The following is a 15,473-nucleotide window of genomic DNA, read 5'->3' on the forward strand; positions in this document are numbered from 1 at the left end:
GGGAGGCAGTGTGAGGTTATTCACGCAAGTCGTAAGAATGGTAAAGCATGAAACGTGTAAATGTTGAAATGCAGATAAAGACTTGGGTCTGCTCATGCCCAGAATTCAAAGTTAGCAAGAGGTATGGCAAGCAATTAGGAAAGTAAATAGCATGTCAGCCTTTATAGCAAAGGGATTGGAGTACAGGAATAAAGAAATCCTGCTACAATTGTACAGGGCTTTGGCAAGACCTCACCTGCAATATACCTGTGCAATTTTGCTCTTCACTTTTAAGCAAGAATATATATGCATTGGAGGCAGTACATCAAAGGTTCACTAAATTGGTCCCTGGATGTCCTATGATGTGAGCCTGAGTAAAATGAGCCCGTAGTCTTTGGTGTTTAGAAGAATTGGAGGTGATCTAATTGAAACATACAAGATTCTGAAACGGTTTGGATAGAGTAGACACAGATCTCGTTTCCACTGGCCGGGGAATCTAGAACACAGGGACAGATCTCAGGATAAGGGACCAATCATTTAGGACTGAGACAAGGAGAAATTCCTCCACTCAGAAGGTTGTGAATCTTTAGACTACTTTACCATAGAGGTTTGTGGATGCTGTATCGGCGACTAGGTTTAAAGACTAGGGTTGACAGACTCCAGCTCTCTCAGGGAATCAAGTGATATCTGGAGCAATTGGGAAAGTGGAGTTGAAGTTCAAAGCAGCTACGATCGTATTGAATGGCAGAGGAGGCTCGACAGGCCATATGGTCCATGCCTGCTCATGGGGTACTCTGCCCTGCCCTTCCATCAAGGCCTCCTCTATTAGAGTGCTAGTATTAATGGGGAGAAACTAGATTTTCCAAAACCAGCATCACTCCATGCGTTGATAGTGTACTCCTATCTCACCCCCAATGGAGTACTTTTGTTATTGAAAGTGGGATTCCACCTGTGTACTAAATGTGGAAACTTGTTGATCTGAGAATTTCTGCCTCCAGCATATATAGGAATAGGAGTCAGCCATTCAGTCCCTCGAATCTGTTCCACCAATCAGTGAGATCATGGCTGACTTGCATCCAAATTCTATCTATCTGCCTTGGCTCTGTGTATCCTTTGACACCTTTGTGTTTAGGAATGATTTATTGATCTTAAACTTAGTTATCTATTGAGCTAGCATTTTGTGGGAATGTTCTTCACACCTCTACTAACCAGTATATCAAGACATGTTTCCTACTGCCTTCAGATGTGGTAGCAGAGGGGTAGCTCTGGAGGGGGAAGTGCATGGTGTCATTGGCAGTGGCTGGAAAATTAGCACACACTTTTCCCCTGAAATGCCAGAGGGTATATGCCACATGTCCACAACTGCACCACAGTTGTATTCCTCATGCCTAACTACTTACCAAGTATGGGCTGTGGGCAAAGTACTCTGCGTAGGTGCTGCGATGATCTGAAAAGATGGGCACATCGCCACAAATCCTCCTGGCGGGAGCTGGGAAGAGCCTGTTGTGAACTGCAACAACCGAGCAAGCTCTTCCTGGGTGAAACTGGACACCACTGTCCAGAACCACTTCATTACCTGCAGGACAGCACAGTTTTAAGAATTCTGACGATCTTATTCACTACCAATGGCACTAATCTGGCTGCAGTTTTTGGTTAGTGAAGGTACCAAACCACAAGGCTTTACTCCTTAATATTGATGACAAAACAACAAATTACCTTTCCACAAAAGCCATCGACATACACACCTATTCCCATACACAAATCCAAGCAAGACTTGTAGTACTTCAGACTAAGCTGACTTATAAAACAAACATCAGGGGCGAGCTACACCACAATGGTAATGCATATCAAAGAAAAGCAATTAAAGTTTATTCTGACAAAGGACATACACCCAAAGCACTATCTGGGGCTGTGCATTTCAAATATTTTATTTCATATTAAAATCTTTTGTTTGCCTAAAATACTCAAAAGCTCCAAGCTGCACCAAAAACCACATTATAGCTTCACATTTCGTCACTATCAAGGGTTTACCTTCTCTCGGAAGTGCCAGGACCCTCCAACAATGACAGCATGCGTCTTGAAATCAGCTACATTGATGTTGCCGGTCCCACATATCAACAGCTGGGGGTCAGAATCCAATAATGAGAATTGAAAAAGTTCCATCGACTTATTAAAAATTAAAGAATAGCAAAGCAAAGTCAACACAAATTTAATTTAGGAAAGATCGGCAGACTTGCTGCAATATTGCCCACAATCCCAGTATTGAACTGTGTGGTACAGTGAGGGGAGGCTATTGTTCAGGGGGAAAAAAAATAGAGGAAAAACTGGTGCGATGGAAGAACAACATGTTCACAAAGGCTGTTTCTGTTATAATTGTGGGCAGAGAAATTGAAAATTGGCAGGAGGAAGAGGGCAGCTTCAAAAGCCACTGATTGGAGGAAACACCTGGGGAAAGAGCTGTCACGATTCAACGAGAAAAGTGGAAATTGTGACTGCTGAAAATCTGAGAGAAAGAACAGCTACTGTTCCAGATTTCCCACTGTCGGTCTCTCTCCAAGACCATGGAAACCCATTATTCATTTTCAGCTTCCAACTGTTGGACATCGGTACCACACTGGATAAGCACAGGATTTTAATCACTTATTGAGTGAGAACAGAGAAGCCGCAAGTTGCAAAAATAGGGTGATGTAGATAAAGACATAGTCTGAGAAACAGTGATGACAGAGCTAATAACACTCTTGAGGATTTTTGAAGGGCGGCACGGTTGCGCACAGCTACCTCATGATGCCGAGGACCCGGGTTCGATCCCGGCCCTGGGTCACTGTCCGTGTGGAGTTTGCACATTCTCCCCTTGTGTGCGTGATGTCACCCTCACAACCCAGAACGATGTGCAGGATAAGTGGACTGGCCACTCTAAATTGCCCCTTAATTGGTAAACAAATTATTGGGTACTCCAGCACGGTAGCACAGTAGTTAGCACTGTTGCTGCACAGATCCAGGGTCCAAGGTTCTATTCCTGGCTTGGGTCACTGCCTGTGTGGTGTTTGCATGTTCTCCCCGCGTCTGCGTGGGTTTCCTCTGGGTGCTCCGGTTTCCTTCCACAAGTCCCGAAAGACGTGCTGTTAGGTGAATTGGACATTCTGAGTTCTCCCTCTGTGTACCCAAGCAGGCGCCGGAATGTGGCGACTAGGGGCTTTTCACAGTAACTTCATTGCAGTGCTAATGTAAGCCTACTTGTGACAATAAAAATGATCAATTAATCTTTTTCCTGGAAGCATCTGACATGAATTTATCCAGTTGTGTGTCATTATGGGCGAAGGCCCATGGCCAGCAGTTAAGTGTGACACTGCTATAAATTTAAAATTATTAATTAAATTTTTAAAAAGGAAATAGGTTGGGAAAATGTAAGAAACTAAAACAACAGCAAACGAGAAGACTGAATTTAGCTTTTAACAAAAAAAAAATTGTGAAAGTCACGATCTTTAACAATACCACGGTATTGTACGTACATTCAGAGCAGTGTCACACTTCACTGCTGGCCATGGGCCTTCGTCCATAATGACGCACATGACTGGATAAATTCATGTCAGATGCTTCCAGGGGAAAGAGAAATTTATTCGTCTCAGAAAGTCATGTGCATGCATTTCATAAACCTGAAGATAGTAGCTTGACAACAGACCAAGCCTCTTAGTCGCAGAATGGTAATCTTACTTATCCACCAAGCACTTCAATTTAAAATCACCTACGCTAAGTATCATAGCATTTTGGGGATACCCTCAACCTGCAAACAGACATTAAAAACAAAATGCACAAAAAGACTCAACATATTCTAAAGAGTCATAATGAGCTTGAAACATTAACATTGTTTCTCTCTCAGGGCAGCATGGTGGCACAGTGGATTAGCCCTGTTGCCTCACGGCACCGAGGTCCCAGGTTCGTTCCCGGCTCTGGGTCACTGTCCGTGTGGAGTTTGCACATTCTCCCTGTGTTTGCATGGGTTTCGCCCCCACAACCCAAAGATGTGCAAGGTAGGTGAATTGAACTCGTTAAATTGCCCCTTAATTGGAAAAAATGAATTGGGTACTCTAAATTTATTTAAAAAAACATTGTTTCCCTCTCCATAGATGCTGTCAGACATGTTGAGCTTTTCTGGCACCTTCATATTTCCAGTATTTTGCTTTCAAATGAGCATGAACAAACGTTGTTGGCACCAGTTTGCATTCAAAGTGCATTAGTGCCATCTAGTGGTATGAAGAGATTAGTGCGAAGGGCATATCTTGACAAATTTGCCAAAGCATTAGCCGGAAGGCAAAGTCCCCAATGTTCCCCATAAACCTCATGCTTAGCCACACAGCAACCAAAGTGGTGCAGGCTGCTTACAAGTTGCCCCCCCCCCCACCTTTAAGGCACTGCACATGTGCAGTGGTTCAAAAAAAATTTTAAGCACCGTATGTTCAAAAAACAGGCCTCAAACACGAAAATAATTTAGGGGGGACATTGGTCACAGTGATATGGAATGAGTCACTTCACGTGTCATTACATACCTCCAATTCATTTTCATCAAATATAGCCAAGAGATTTTCTGGAATTAACTCATTCAAACCTGCATAAAACAGAAAAAAGAACTTGAAGCCATCAGTTAGAGAAAAGTTTCCTTAATTCATATTTTCTTTTTAAACAGCAACATCACTTTGAAAGTAATTAACCAGCCGGAAACTCTCCCGGAGGTGCCCTGAAGGCAAGGATGGTACAACAATTCCAGGTTTGTTCTTCCTGCTTGTTTCTTTATTTCCACTGTTTTTTTGTTGCCTGGCTTAGTGCTTATAGCTGGTAAACGGAGAATGCCCAAGTCACCGTCAATGCCCTTGCTGCTAGAAAGCACCAGATCACCCAAATATGACTGAAAGATTCTTTACCCATTGCTTATTGCCTCCCCTTTCATCGTGGCTATTTCAGGAAGTGAGGGCAGCAATTTAAACTTGCATCCCTCCAGATCCCAAGGCAACTGTTACTTTTCTCACCCACTTTCAGAATTCTTCTTTTCACCTCTTCGACACACGTGATTGAGTGCCAGAGGAGTATTTATCATTCATCTGTTTTTCACAATCGACACTGCACTTTGGAGAACACATGGTCCAAGGTGGAGGCGAGAGTACTTTGCACTTAAAAAAAAAATATCTGAGCCCGTCAGCCCCAACTCATGGGTCAAACATTTATAGAACCCTGGTGTAATAAATGTCTTCACCCAAGGTTTATTTTCCTGTTGGAATGAACTTCTCAATTTATATTGCTGCCACTAAAAATAAAGATATCAAAATGTATTGTGGTACCCAATGCATGGATATGAACTCAAAAGGAGGAAAGTGAATAATGTTTATATTCAATTTCTATCACTGCTGACGAGGTGTGATAACATACCTTTAAGGAAACACTCCACTTCCTGTCGCACCTGGTTGGCCAGTCTGTACTGTGCCAGCATGTTCAGGTAGAATATTTTGTTGTCATTAGTCACTGGTACCTGTGCACCTCCTGCTATCAGTTCTACAACCTGTAAGGTAGAAAATAAACAATCTCAAAGTGATGAGCCAAACAAAGGATATGGTGAAGCTTTCTCATTGATACTGGCAGTAAACTCGGTGATTCCAGAATGGTATGTAGGTTTCAAGGTGCCAGGATAAAGCGCAGGTACAAAGCACTGAGTCAGGGAGGGGATGTTAGCCAGAAATTGAGATTAAAGTTAAAACCCTCAATGTAACAGGTTTCACAATCTACAAAAGGGTATTTCATGATTTAAGGGATTGTTTTTAAAATACAGCATCTTAAATAAAGTAATATTAATACCTTTTTGTGGCCACCAGACACAGGAATGGACAGGTTAGCGAGGTAACATGCTGCTCCTCTAATAACAATGAAAAATGGCTGTGGGTAATGTAATGACGCAGAGCAAGTAGATGCAAAGGTAGCAGAACACAAATACAGGTTCAGTGTAAGAATAGAAAAGGGAAAAGAAAATGATGAGGATAATTAACTTTGAAGAAAAAGGCCAAAAATGGCCTTTCGCTCAGAATAAGTGGAAGGAAGCATTAGCGAATGGAACGGAAAATGTTCAAATCAAGCACATTACAGTTAATGAAATAAAGGAGTGCATTGAAGATTGGGATTATATCGGAATATAAAAGTTAAGTAAAAAGAATGAGCAAATACAGGAAAACTACGGAAGGGGAATTAAGGATAAAAATGAGAGAAGAGGAACTTGAAAGGTTTTTCAAAACAAATTAGTAACAATAATAAAGGTACGTTTCTCAGTCTGGAAACATAGATGTGTGATGCTCCACAAATGTCGATATTAGGCATTACTTTTACTTAGGATATAGGACTTAGGACAGATGATCAGGAGTTAGGAACGGCAGGAGCAATTTCAAAATTTGCTGATGACACCAAATTATTGGGAGAGGGTTTAGTATGGAAAATGTGAAAAAGACAGCTAAAAGGCAGGTGCATTTCAATGCAGCGACATGAAAAGTTATACACTTTAGAACTGAGGGTGAAAACATTTAGACATTAAATGGTTGGCATGCAAATATGTATGCTAACAAAAGTTGGCAAGAGTACCAAGAAATCCTTGGTTTTGTGACTAGAATATAAAGCAATGTGATAATTGTGAACTTGTAAATGGCCTTAGTTAGACTGCAGTTGGAGTATTATATAGAGTTTTTGGCAGCCTGTTGTAAGAATCACAGAATAATACAGCACAGAGAGACCATTCAGTCCACCTTTCCTGTGCTGACTCTATGGCAGAGCTATCCAACTAATCCCACTCTTTCTCCGGGGCCCTGAAATTATTTACCAGTTCCCTTTTGAAAATCATTATTGAATCTGCCTCCAACATCTTTTCAGTAGTGTATTCCAGATCACAATAGCGTGTTGTGTAAATAGATGTTTTGTGTCACTTCTGACTCTTTTGCCTATCATCTTAGTCTGTGCCCTCTGGTTATAAAAGGGACATAAAACCTGGAAAATGTGCAGCAAGGTTCTCTAGGATGTTATCAGGAGTGATGGGTTAGTTATGAAAACGGAATTAAGAAGTTTTGGCTTATTTTTACTGAAGTAGAGATGGAGGTGATAGAGATGTTCAAGATCATAAAGTATACAACAGAGTAAATAATGCTAGACTGTTTCCGTGAGGCAGCAAGAGGGCACAATGTGAGATTGCATAGCAGAGAGGGAGGCAGGGTGACCCAATGGTTAGCACTGCTGCCTCATGGCGCTGAGAACCCGGGTTCAATCCAAGCCCTGGGTCACTGTCCGTGTGAAGTTTGCACATTCTCCCAGTGTTTGTGTGGGTCTCACCCCACAACTCAAAATGATGTGCAGCGTTAAGTGGATTAGCCATGCTAAATTGCCCCTTTATTGGAAAAAAATAATTAGATACTCTAAATTTATTTTGAAAAAAGTTTGCACAGCAGACCTATCAAGTGAATTTACTGAACAACTCTACCTTTTCCAAGTGACCCGACTTGTTATATTTTTCCTCAGCAAAAACAAGGTCCATTTCGCTCACATCATTTTTCAAGATGTAACATACTTTACTCTTGTAGAATTCTGGATCATCTGTTGCAAAATACTGCAAGCAGAGGTGATAAGACAGAGGTGTGGTGTAAATGTAATCACAAAGGCTAACATTCTGGTACTTGACAAAGCGACAAAGACATGAACAGTGAGGTGAATTTGTTCTCATTTGGGTCACTGACACTATTACAAGAAAAAGGCATATTTAGGATTTCCTTTCCTTCTGTGTCAGCATTCAGCGGTGGCCTACATTTGTAATCTGCATCAACATCTAATCAGAAGCAATTGAGCAATTTAGATTGGATGCAGAGTGCAAAGTAACAAATTAAGGCACATGGTGAGAAATTTACAACCAACCCCCAACAAACTGGTTTCCAACAGACCAATCATTCTATTTTCAACTTCCACGGACTCATTTAATAGAAATAGAAGATTACATTTGAGTATAATTGATTAAAAGCATTTAAATCAACAAGCTGCGCTCTTATTCTAGCTGCTTTAATCTGAAGTTTCACATTCTGAATAATCTGCTGCTCCATCCTGGAGGCAACCATTGGTTCCATGGTATCGGGGTGCAATGTAATGCTGGAGGAGAAGGAGGCAGGGAAAGAGAATCCATTCAGAATTAAAAACATAGCCCTGTAAACACTAATCAGGTCCGAGATTTGTTGGACTAGGAGGAATGTTTGTGGGGATGGTGGAGGTCACATTGTTGGGACAATTCAAAACCTGCATCAGGTCAGCCTGAAATCATGTGGGTCTTTACACAAGTATATGCATCTTAAAATGAGAGCAAATTACTGTGGATGCTGTAAATCTGAAATAAAAGTAAAAAAATACTGAGGGGGTCAGGCATCATCTGTGGGGAGAGAAACAAAGCAAGACCGTTTGTCATTAAAAACTGTTAATATTTTATATCTTCCAGTTCTGATGAAAGGTTATTTGTATTCCAAGGCCACTACAAGTACATTAATCAATAAACCTGATTACCTTATAGTGCATCCGGAGTCCAATAATTTGTGCCAAGAATGATCGAGTAAAGCGTGCACAAACCAGCTGTTTGTAACCTAGGGCAGATTCATATAAGCACTTCCCAACTATTTTTCCTGCAAACTCATATAACTTTAGTCGGAGATGAGGTAATCGTTCTGGGTTTGGATGCACCTGAACAGGCAAAGAAAATAATTCCCTCTTGTCATTAAGTAAATACATTCCCACACAAAACTGAATATATTCTCAATAATATAGTAGATAATCATAAATATGCTACATATGCAAAGTCACAAATTGGTATTTCCTACCTGCAGCAAGAGAAAAAGAACAAGCTTGTGTTTATTTGGTACCTTTCACAGCCTCAGGCTTTCTCCAGGTTAGTCACTGTGGTGGTGTGTCATGAAAGTGTGTTTAATGTCATATAATGATTTTAATCCACCGGCTAGAAGCCTTAATTGAACTTTGAAAAACTGAGACTTTTTAAAACAGAGACTAAAGGTGACTGGAACTCAAGCTAAAGATGGATACCCCAATTTGGGTCACTGTGCATTCCACATCTCAATCCATTAGGATCGAGATAGCGGGCTGGATTCTCCGTCGGCAGGATCCTCTGTTTCGTAGGCAGCGTACTCATGGCGTGGGTATGCCCACAATGGGAAACCCCATTGGCTGGCTGATGGGACGGAGGGTCCCGCTGCCGGCAGGGGTGCGCTGCACCCGAAAACGGGTGTGGTGGTACGGTGAATCCCGCCCAGCAGGCCTGCAAAGATCCATCAAGGGCAATGACGGGGAATATCAGTGAACCACAGCTCTGTCCCCATGCAAGGCAATCACATGAGGTATTCAACTTTTGGGAGACAAACCATTAAGCCTAATCGCTTAGATAATAGGACCCTAGCTGAGAGGAGGTCCCCAGTCACAAATTTATTTGAGCCATTATGGAAATATCTTGAATGCAATCATTTTAACAACAGGGCCCTCGCTGTGAGAGGGTGGTTCCCAGATATGAATTAATTAAAGTTGCAAGGGGGAATGTACTGGTGACAACCACGTTAGAATCACTGGGTGTTGGTGATGTGATAGGTCCACCTTTTGTGTGTTTTAAGCTTCTGCTTTCCTTGCAGTAAGAGAAGAAGCAACTGAAACGCTGACTAGAGAAGACGGAGTGGGTTCCTCCATCCTCCCTCCAGCCCACGATGCAAGCTTCGAACCCCGTTTTCTGACTGTGACCACCCAGGGAAGAGTCAGACCAACTCAAAACGTTAACTCTGTTTTTCTCTCCACATACGCGACCACACCAGAAGGGCTTTTCCAGCATTGTCTGTTTTACTTCAGTCTGCATATTTAAATTGGAAGCATCAGAACCAGCAGAGGAAAATCACAAAACCGAATTCAGCCTTAAGTCAGCAGTCATCAACATCTGATTGCATGTTCCTTTATTTTTACGGACGCTAATTTGACCAACATGTGCTTCCCTTTAAATAATGGAATCACATTAAGTTCATTTCATGTAGAGCTCCTAAAGCCAGCAAAGAGGAGCTTTCCACAATACAGGAAACAGTGGCAAAAGGACAGAATTCTAGCTCAATGCATCGCCCAATTAGCCTACCTATCACATTTAAAATATAATTCCCCCCCCCCACCCCCGAAAGGAATACTATTTTCTCGGGCTTTAATAAGCAATCATTTATTAAAAGCTGAAATTAAATCTTACTTTGCAGAATTTTAAGTGAAATATACACTCACCAGCCCCTGGTTATTGTCACTGAAGTGCATGAACAGACCGTTGCTTTTGTCAAAGAGCGCTTTACATGTCAATTCAAACCATTCCCTGCGTGGACCACCCCAATCCAATGCTGAAAAAAATACACAAAAGCATCCTGAGATTCCTCCAGCATTACGCTAGGAAAGTAAGGTTACATTCTTCCCCAAGGTAAATCTGGCATTGATATTGGAAAATTGTTATTAATGTACAAGTAGTAACTATGAAATCATATTAAGAATTAATTACTGCAATGAGGGGGGGGTAACTTCAGAGTTGTCTGGATGGGTGAACTAAGATCACCTGAAAGGTTTCCCTCAAGCACACAAAAGTTGCGATCTTGCAGCAAAATGCTTTGGATAGCTGATAAATGTGACAACATAGCTTTAAGTGTGTATCTCAAGAAGCAGCAAGAGCAGCGGATGGAAAAATGCAAAGAAGATCTGGAACCGAATTGGATGGACTTTAAATTGGAATAAGTCAGAAGCAAAGACAGGTGCCAAGGAAAGAGTTGCGGCAGATACATAATTAAATAATCCACCCCATCACAGCCTTCCCCTTTTGTTTTTCCCCATCCTCCCCCTTTTCACTTACTTATATCCTATTATATTTCTAACATTTCCCAATTTTATTGAAAAGCATTGATCGGACACATTGGGTAGAATTTTACTGGCGGGCGTGCGCCCCACCCGGAACTGTAGTAAATCGCATATAATAATGTCGGGTGCACGTCCCAATATCATTGCACACTTGCGCGATATTTCAGACGGTGGGGCAGGCGTAGATCGGCAGTGGCTCCCACTGATAATGGAGATAGTTAAGGGGATTAAAATCCCAACAGACCAGAATTTAACCGTACCCGTGTGATTTTAAGCTTGTTGCACGGTCAACATAGGCAGGCGGACAAACCAAATTTGATTTTTTTTCATGCATGGGTGGGAAAAATGGGGTTTAATGCACACACTGGCTGAGGAATTAGGAGTTTCTGGGAGTGAAGTAAGGTGCGTCTTGGAGCCTTGATGGAGTGGTTTCTGTGTTGGGTTCATTCGAGTGTGGAGCTCACAGGACATTGCTGTCTTCTGGCACCAGAGGTTTGGATCCCTCGGTCATCCTTTGCGCATGGGTGAGCCCCATTTGCAAACCTGTAGATGGGTATTGTCTCCTCGGTGCAGGAGAGGTAACTAAGAGTGAGGAGGCCTGGTGGTCACAGGCAATCCCCAGCGGCAGAGATACAGGCACAGGGTGATCAGGGCCACCAGAAGAGGGCAAGACCAAGCTCACAGAAGACACTGCTACCTTGCTGCGAGGGTGCACAGGCACCTTTCAGACTACCTTGACATAACCAGAGGAGGAAACTTTGGCGTCCAAGGGAAACCATGATGGGTATCTGCAGATGATTGGGCCAGAGATAGCCCCCAGTTGTGTGGGTGAATACTCAACGTCCATAGCTCTGAAGGTCACTGTGGCACTAAAACTTTATGTCTGTGGATTATGGTGGGTAATCAATGTTGAGTCTCCCAGACAGCTACATCCGGCTGGTCACTGATGCCCTGTTCAGACTTGTGAAAAGATCCATTCATTTCAGCACAGACCAGGTCAGTCAGGTTGAGTGGGTACGAGGATTTACCACCATTGCAGGGTTCCCTTGCATCCAGGGTGCTACTGATTGCACCCATATAGCCATCAAGGCGCCAGCTGGCCAGACGGGTGCCTTTGTGAACTGGAAAGTTTTCAGTCTATGAACATTTAGATTATATGCAATTCTGCATTTGTGGGCAAGGTAACTGGGCAGCTCGCACATGCATACAATCACCAGTCGCAGGTGCCCAGGATGTCTGCTGCTCCAGCTCACCTCAACGGTTGGTTGATTGGCGACAAGGGTTACCCGCTGAAAAGGTGGTTGATGATGCCTGTCAGGTACCGGAGGAGAGATATAATCACTGCTCTGTATCCACAAGGATGGCGATACAGAGCACTATTGGGCTGTTGAAGAAAAGTTCACATGCCTCAACCGATCCGGGGACGCCCTGGAGTACTTATCCGAGTGAGTGTCGCTCATAGTTGTTGTCATGACATGCTGGAAGAGAATCAAGGTTTCCAAGGCGACAGAGGGAAGATTTGCCTATCCCTGGAAAGCGCCTCAACCTGCGTACCTCCAGCCCAGCCTAAGCCCCCAGCTGACCCCCACCTTCCCTGAAAGACTGTCCTTGGCACCCTAGAAGTAAGTGCAGAGAAGGAACTCAGACCCTTGCTCCCCCGTTTGGAGTCCACAGAACCTGGTACTCTCTTTTAAGGACTAGTGCCGATTGCCGCCCATGCGACTCCCAGCTAGGGTAGTCAGGAGCATCCTGGGAAGCTGCAGCATTTCACTTTAATCTTGCCCATGAGATTGCAATGGATGCTAATGAGTTCCGGGCGAGAACCTGATCTCAGTAGGGGAGCGGGCTGGGAGACTTGTGATGGGTTTGACATCCAGCGAGAATCCCATTTTGGGCCTCACGCCCGATTCAACGGGTCAGTGGGAATCCTGGCTCGGGCTAGCGTCTTGGAGAATCGCCCCCCTCTCCACCAGTGACAGGTCGCTCATGATCATTGTGGTTATATTTCTTCTGTAACTAAATGCAGAGACCCATTGAGTGCTGATACCTTTGAGTACCTCCAGCAGCATACAATGTTGCCCCCAACTCAGACCACCCCCTCAGAGAGTTGAGAACGTTTCTCCCCCCTTTACACAACTGATCCTTTGATGGACCAAAGGCTGCAGATTCATCCCTGCAGCTTGGAGGCGCACAGACATGTGTACTCCGAGACTTCCTGAAACCCTTCCTCAGTGTCCCATTCTGCACAATGCCCACTCGGAGCTCACCTGTTCAGAGTGCAGAAGGTCTTTGAACCTTTTCCAGCTCTAAATCTAGGTTCGCTAGACCAGGCTATGGCTGCTGACCTCTGCTGCACTTTGGTCCAGGCCTTCTTGGTTTTAATGAGGTGACCTCCTCCTTCCATCCTTTGGCTTTAGGGTGTCTCCCCCCCCCCCCCCCCCCCCCCCCCCCCCACCCCCCTTTCAGTAATAGCCTCCAACAGGGCTCTAAGGAAGTCATCAGGGAAATGAGGGGCTGGCTGGCTGCCGGTGCTCCCCTCCCACCAGCTGTGGCTACGGATTAATTAACCGCACGTGGACACTGCTTTTAAAGTTGGCAGCAGGTCACCATTGGACACGGCGCTTGCCGTGCCCGTGACCCCGCATGCCCAATGCGGCCGCTAATTTACACTGGCTGCCACAATACTGCAATTTTTTTATTGGATTTGGGCAGGACCGGGATTCACGGTTACTCTAAGTTCCATCGCCAAGTGCGCTCATCAAGCATTAAATTCTACCCATTAACTCGGTTTCTCTCTCCACAAATGACGTCAGACCGACTGAGGATTTCCAGCATTTTCAGATTTCCAGCAGCTGTAGTATTTTGATTTTGTGCAGGCATAATAATGAATCAGCTGGGTTACTCTTATGCAATTCATAGAAGATATTTATATAGTAGCAAATCCACGAGCAGGTTTCCTCAAGGATCTCTAAACTGACATAGCAAACAAAAGTTACAGAAAAGGGAAGACAACAGTAACTAACAAACCTTCGCACTAATAGAGCAGAATTGATATTTTATTGCCGCACTACTTTCCTTACTGTATCTTAGTATAACGCTGTTAATTTGTGCTGTTTTGTGATGTAATATAGATACATGTTGTGGGTTAAATCCAAAGGGAGAGGGCTAACAACAGTAAAGCTCTCAAGGCAACTAGGTTCTGCGAAATCCCACAACGTCCAAAGCAAACCTAGTAAAATCTCAGTCATATCAATTTATCATCACAGCACACATTTGTCAACCTTGATCAATTAGCTTTTAAAGCAAGACGGGTTTGTCCCATTCAAGCATTGCAAAAATTTGATCACGCTTTAGTACTGACCTTCTTCATCCTGAAAGATCACCTCAAAATTCCTGCTCCAATCAGAGACTGAGAAGTTTCGTGTAGCTTTCAGGGACTAGTGGGTGCAGAAATTTAAATCAGGGATTAAAGACAAACTAAGCTAGAATTAGAATTGCTGTCAAAGTTAAAAATTTCGAAGTTACACATTAGATTAGATTCCTTAAATTACAATCTCCTGTCAGATGAATGCCTGAACTTACACACTAACGGAATGCACCTAAATTTGGTGAAAAACAAAAATAAAATAATGGACGACATTAAGGAGAAATTGTTCTGGACACTACAAATTTTAGAAATTACCTTACTTAGCAGAGTATATAGATCTCAGACAACACATTAAACTCACCGACTCAAGAAAACTGTGGCGGCTGACTTTTAGGGAAATCTTTGTATGTGATCGCTTCACGTGTACTTGACGAAGTTCCTGCTGAAAGAAATTCACTTTGTCTTGGAAGGTTTCAGAACCTCCTGGGAGAGAGACAAAACAAAATGCTTTTATATAAAGAGAACATACAAAATGAGGGCAAATGGCCCCTTTGAGCATGCTCTTCCATTTATTAAAATCATCTAATGTCCGCCTCAACTCCACTTTGCCTACACACTTCCGATATCCATTGATTCTCTGAGAGACCAAAAACCTGTCTATCGGAGCCTTAAATGTACTCAACAATGGAGGGTCCACAACCTTTTGGGTAGAAAATTCCAAAGATTAACAATCCTCCATGTGAAGAAGTTCCTCCAAGTCCTAAATAATTGTCCCCTTATCCTGAGCTCATGTCATAGTCACTGAGCGCAGAAAAGGCCCTTTGGCCCATTGAATCTGCACTGAAAATAACCACCCCTAATCTCGCACTAATCCCATTTACCAGCATTTGTCCCATATCAAGTGCTCATCCAAGTGCTTTTTAAAGGTTGAGGATTCCAGCCTCCACTGCCTTCCCAGGCAGCACACTTCAGGTTCTCACCACCCTCTGACTGAAATGGTTTTTCTCAAATCCCCTGCCCCTCATGGGATTGACCCCTCAACCAAGGGGAACAGCTGCTTCCTATTTACCCTGTACAAACCCCCTCATAATCTTATACACATCAATCCCCTCAGCCTTCCCTGCTCTAAAGAAAATGTGTTCAGTCAGGAGAAATAACCTCACAAATCTCCACCCATCAAGCCCCTTCACAATTTGTTTCAATG

At 43.2% G+C, this 15,473-nt stretch overlaps 1 protein-coding gene across 3 annotated transcripts in view; it reads right to left on the reverse strand.

Annotated features, from left to right (window-relative positions):
• Window positions 1–15,473, reverse strand: part of arel1 (apoptosis resistant E3 ubiquitin protein ligase 1) — an 82,220-nt gene that overhangs the window by 6,705 nt on the left and 60,042 nt on the right. For 2 of the 3 annotated variants that reach the window (XM_038774310.1, XM_038774319.1), the window contains 9 exons: window positions 14,631–14,752; window positions 14,264–14,339; window positions 10,288–10,397; window positions 8,539–8,712; window positions 7,478–7,603; window positions 5,398–5,527; window positions 4,524–4,582; window positions 2,011–2,100; window positions 1,380–1,555 (listed from right to left, as the gene is read on the reverse strand). In XM_038774310.1, the coding sequence (XP_038630238.1) occupies window positions 1,380–1,555; window positions 2,011–2,100; window positions 4,524–4,582; window positions 5,398–5,527; window positions 7,478–7,603; window positions 8,539–8,712; window positions 10,288–10,397; window positions 14,264–14,339; window positions 14,631–14,752 (1,063 nt within the window). The remainder of the gene's footprint in view (window positions 1–1,379; window positions 1,556–2,010; window positions 2,101–4,523; window positions 4,583–5,397; window positions 5,528–7,477; window positions 7,604–8,538; window positions 8,713–10,287; window positions 10,398–14,263; window positions 14,340–14,630; window positions 14,753–15,473) is intronic. The other variant, XM_038774316.1, reaches the window with a different exon arrangement.

The sequence above is a fragment of the Scyliorhinus canicula genome, chromosome 2 (genome assembly GCF_902713615.1).
Source record: "Scyliorhinus canicula chromosome 2, sScyCan1.1, whole genome shotgun sequence".
NCBI classification, from domain to species: Eukaryota; Metazoa; Chordata; class Chondrichthyes; order Carcharhiniformes; family Scyliorhinidae; genus Scyliorhinus; species Scyliorhinus canicula.